Below are 3,276 nucleotides of genomic sequence, written 5' to 3' on the forward strand. Positions count from 1 at the left end.
CAAAAGACAAAAAAATAAAATAAAATAAAATAAAATAAAATAAAATAAAATAAAATAAAATGTACATTCACTCTGATGCAGTAATTTCATTTCCAGCATATGGAGGCAGATAAAGGATATTCATTTTAGCGAGTAACCGTAAACAACCATAATGTCCACTAATAAGGAAATGGTACAATGGAAAACTGTGAAGCCATTAAAAATAGTGGAATAGATCTATATGCATGACATGGAAAAAACTCCAAGAAACAGTGGCACATTTAAAGACACAAGTTGCAGGACAATACTCCCGGTATGATCTTGCATTTAAAAAAAGAGGGAAAAAAATAGTATATTTACATACACTACATGCACAAAAATAGATATGACAGTACTCGTATGAAAATGTTAGCATCTAGGAAGGGGACTGGGATGGACTGAGTGATCACAAAAGACAACAGAGTGATTTATACTATATGTACTTTTTTCTCAGTTTGATTATTTTACTCAAGAATACATTTATGTCATTTGTCTAATTAAAAAATAATAATGAAGCACTCAGGACAGGCCTAGCATATAACAGATACTCGACAGAATGCTAATTCAAACTTTAAAAAAATATAAATTCGTAAAATAGTTGGAAAGAGTTAAACATTTGAATATAAATGACAATGTGGCAATGACCAGTGACGGCTCTGTGGCCAAGGGTCTAATTGCCACATGCGAAGGCAACAGGTGATGGAATTCTTCTGGTGCTGGTTTTCAAAATTTTATATAAACTCCTGAAAACAGGAATCAGGAAAAAGCGGTATTATTGGGGGGGGGGTAGATTTATCAAACAACCAAAGAAAGCAATTCAGGGTCTCAGTGTATTCACACAGAAAGACCCAGCAACGAGCAGTGAATAAATGTTTCTGGAAGTGCCTTACTGAAGGGCACACTCGGCACACTTAGAATGGCCAACCTACCTGTGGTCTTTGCTACAGAGGTGGTGGAAACCCCGTTGAGCTCACTAGAACTCCTCTTCACAGGCCTTGGCTTGTACTCTCGTTTGGGGATGTTGGATGCAGCTGATATTCTGTAACACACATTGCAAGATGAGCCGCACATCTGATGAGAAAAGCCAAGCCTCCGAGCGTGCATTCGCTCTGCCCTGAGGAGCATGCAAACCTCGCTCACAGGTGGTGGTTTTTACACTCTGATTCTCAAGTAGCCCACAGTGATAGAGATGATATCACAAATGTAGTTTTTCAACTGTTTGAGCTTCTAAGTGAAATTTGTCTTGAAGAGGACTATCTGACCTCACACAGTCTCCGAGGCATCCAGCAAGTGCCCAGGACACAGTGCGCACTTCACAGTGTTAGTTGCCTTCTACCTCTTTCCCCTCTGATAGAGACAGAATTATGAAAATATGCTCATCTGAGTACTGGATCAACTATCTGCCCACAGAAGTGGATGCTTCCGAGATTGGGGACACCTTCTGTCTTCCCTCTATAATTACAGCATTGATTCAAGTGAAAATCCCACCAATTTTATTCATTACCATAAACCTGTGTAACACAATTTTCTTTTATCAAACCTCACCAAAAAATAGGGTAGTTTTTTTAACCCAATTTTTTAATTAACAGAGTTTCCATGCATACTATATATGATACTAACTTTTAGAATATAGAATACATTTATCATTAAAGCCCTAAAGAACACAGAACCTTTCTTTGAAGATATTTTTGACTCTTTCAATACCTCTTACAGTCAATATTCTGCACACGGCCTGATATTTGTAGTACTGAAGTAAAAGCACATCTTTTTTTTTTTAACAGATATTTACATATTTTCTGAACATCATCTCACTCTTCTCCACAGCCCTAGATGTTGGGGTATATACCATCGCCACCCCCAGCTTGTAAACGGGGAGCTGAGCTCTCAAGTCAGCAAGGAAGCCCGGACAGCTCTGGAGGAGCCAATCTCCATGGCAGGTGCCCTAAATACAGGTCACACAAAAAAGGGCTTTAATGAAAAGAAAAAGGAGAAAAGCTGCCAGATCTCTTTTCCTGGTTCTGTCCTATTGGCCAGAGCCAGCACTTACTTTCTCAGTCCCATCCCACACCCAACCACGAAAGCCAGCTAAAGAAACTTCAAAACAGGATGACACAGGGGAAAGGGGAAATGGACAGACAGATTGAAGTCGATCGGTTTTAACTCTGCAGCCCTCGGCTTGTAATGAACACGAAGGTCCTTACCGTATCTGTAGCTTGGTCTGAAGCTCCTGCAGGATCTCTGTGGACTGTCTGTGATAGTCTAATGCTGCCTCTATAAACACGGCCAACTGGCTGACTTGTTCCACCTGCAGCAGAAGTGGAAAATTACTCCCTGGAGGCCAGAGCCTATATAACATCCAGAGAGAGGAGACCAGCAGCAAAGACCCAGCTGTGCAGGGAAGCCTGGCATCTGCCTGGGCTCTGGTCCATTTCATTTAATTTCATCTTGGTGCCCTGCATAATAATCATGCAGGTTATGGTATAGAGCTGTACATGCTGGGAGAACATGTTCAAATTTATTTGTGATTATGAGTTTGATTTAACTCAATAAAATGCCTGTTTTTCCAAATAGATGGTGATGGTCCTCAGATTTTTGTGCCACAAAGCTCACGGATCTGAAAGTGGAGAGATAAAGCTTTTCCAGTGATAAGTGAAGCCAACGTTTAGTAAGTGAACTGCTTACTTAGTGAAGTGTGTCTGTGGGCACTTTCTAGCTAAGCCACACCAAAAAAACTGAGTAAACTGAACTGTTCTCAGATAAGGGGGAAGGAGCGGGGTGCAAAGTGTGCACCAGGGTAAAGGCTTGTCAGCCCCTATATGTTTTTGTTGCTATTAACACAAAATAGTTTCCCTGAAACTACAGCTGAAAGAAATGAACTCTGAAGACTCTGGCATCTCTGTTTCGCACGAATCAAGACGTTCATGAAATTAGTGACTAACTTACAGTGGATGTAAAAGAAAGAAAAAAAAGTATATAATGTAAGAAATGTCTGGAAGACCTGCAGATGCATAATTTGAGGAACAGCAAGCAATCTCCAGGAGGGCCTGGGAGTGCTCCTGCTTCCCCACGTGTTTGAGGGAATGCTACAGGAAATAAGGACTAATTAAGCTTATTTGTGGAGGCCCCAGAGAGTTGAAGTGATGGGGCACCCCAGCATGAATCCCATGAACTCCAGATCTGGACAAAGACACAAATCAAAAATCAATCCCACTCTTCCAGGCTTTCCTAAAGCCTATGCATCATTTCCTTACTTCATTT

At 40.7% G+C, this 3,276-nt stretch overlaps 1 protein-coding gene across 1 annotated transcript in view; it reads right to left on the reverse strand.

The window, feature by feature from the left end:
- The window catches only part of LOC103605359 (endophilin-A3-like), a 27,820-nt gene extending 25,264 nt beyond the window's left edge, over nt 1–2,556 (reverse strand). Inside the window, exons 1-2 of the mRNA XM_008589928.1 lie at nt 2,220–2,556; nt 948–1,057 (exon numbers count right to left, since the gene is read on the reverse strand). Of these exons, the coding sequence (XP_008588150.1) occupies nt 948–1,057; nt 2,220–2,452 (343 nt within the window). The 5' untranslated portion in view covers nt 2,453–2,556. The remainder of the gene's footprint in view (nt 1–947; nt 1,058–2,219) is intronic.
- Between the last annotated feature and the right edge of the window lie 720 nt (nt 2,557–3,276).

Source organism: Galeopterus variegatus, unplaced genomic scaffold, assembly GCF_000696425.1.
Source record: "Galeopterus variegatus unplaced genomic scaffold, G_variegatus-3.0.2 Scaffold5761, whole genome shotgun sequence".
Classification (NCBI taxonomy): Eukaryota; Metazoa; Chordata; class Mammalia; order Dermoptera; family Cynocephalidae; genus Galeopterus; species Galeopterus variegatus.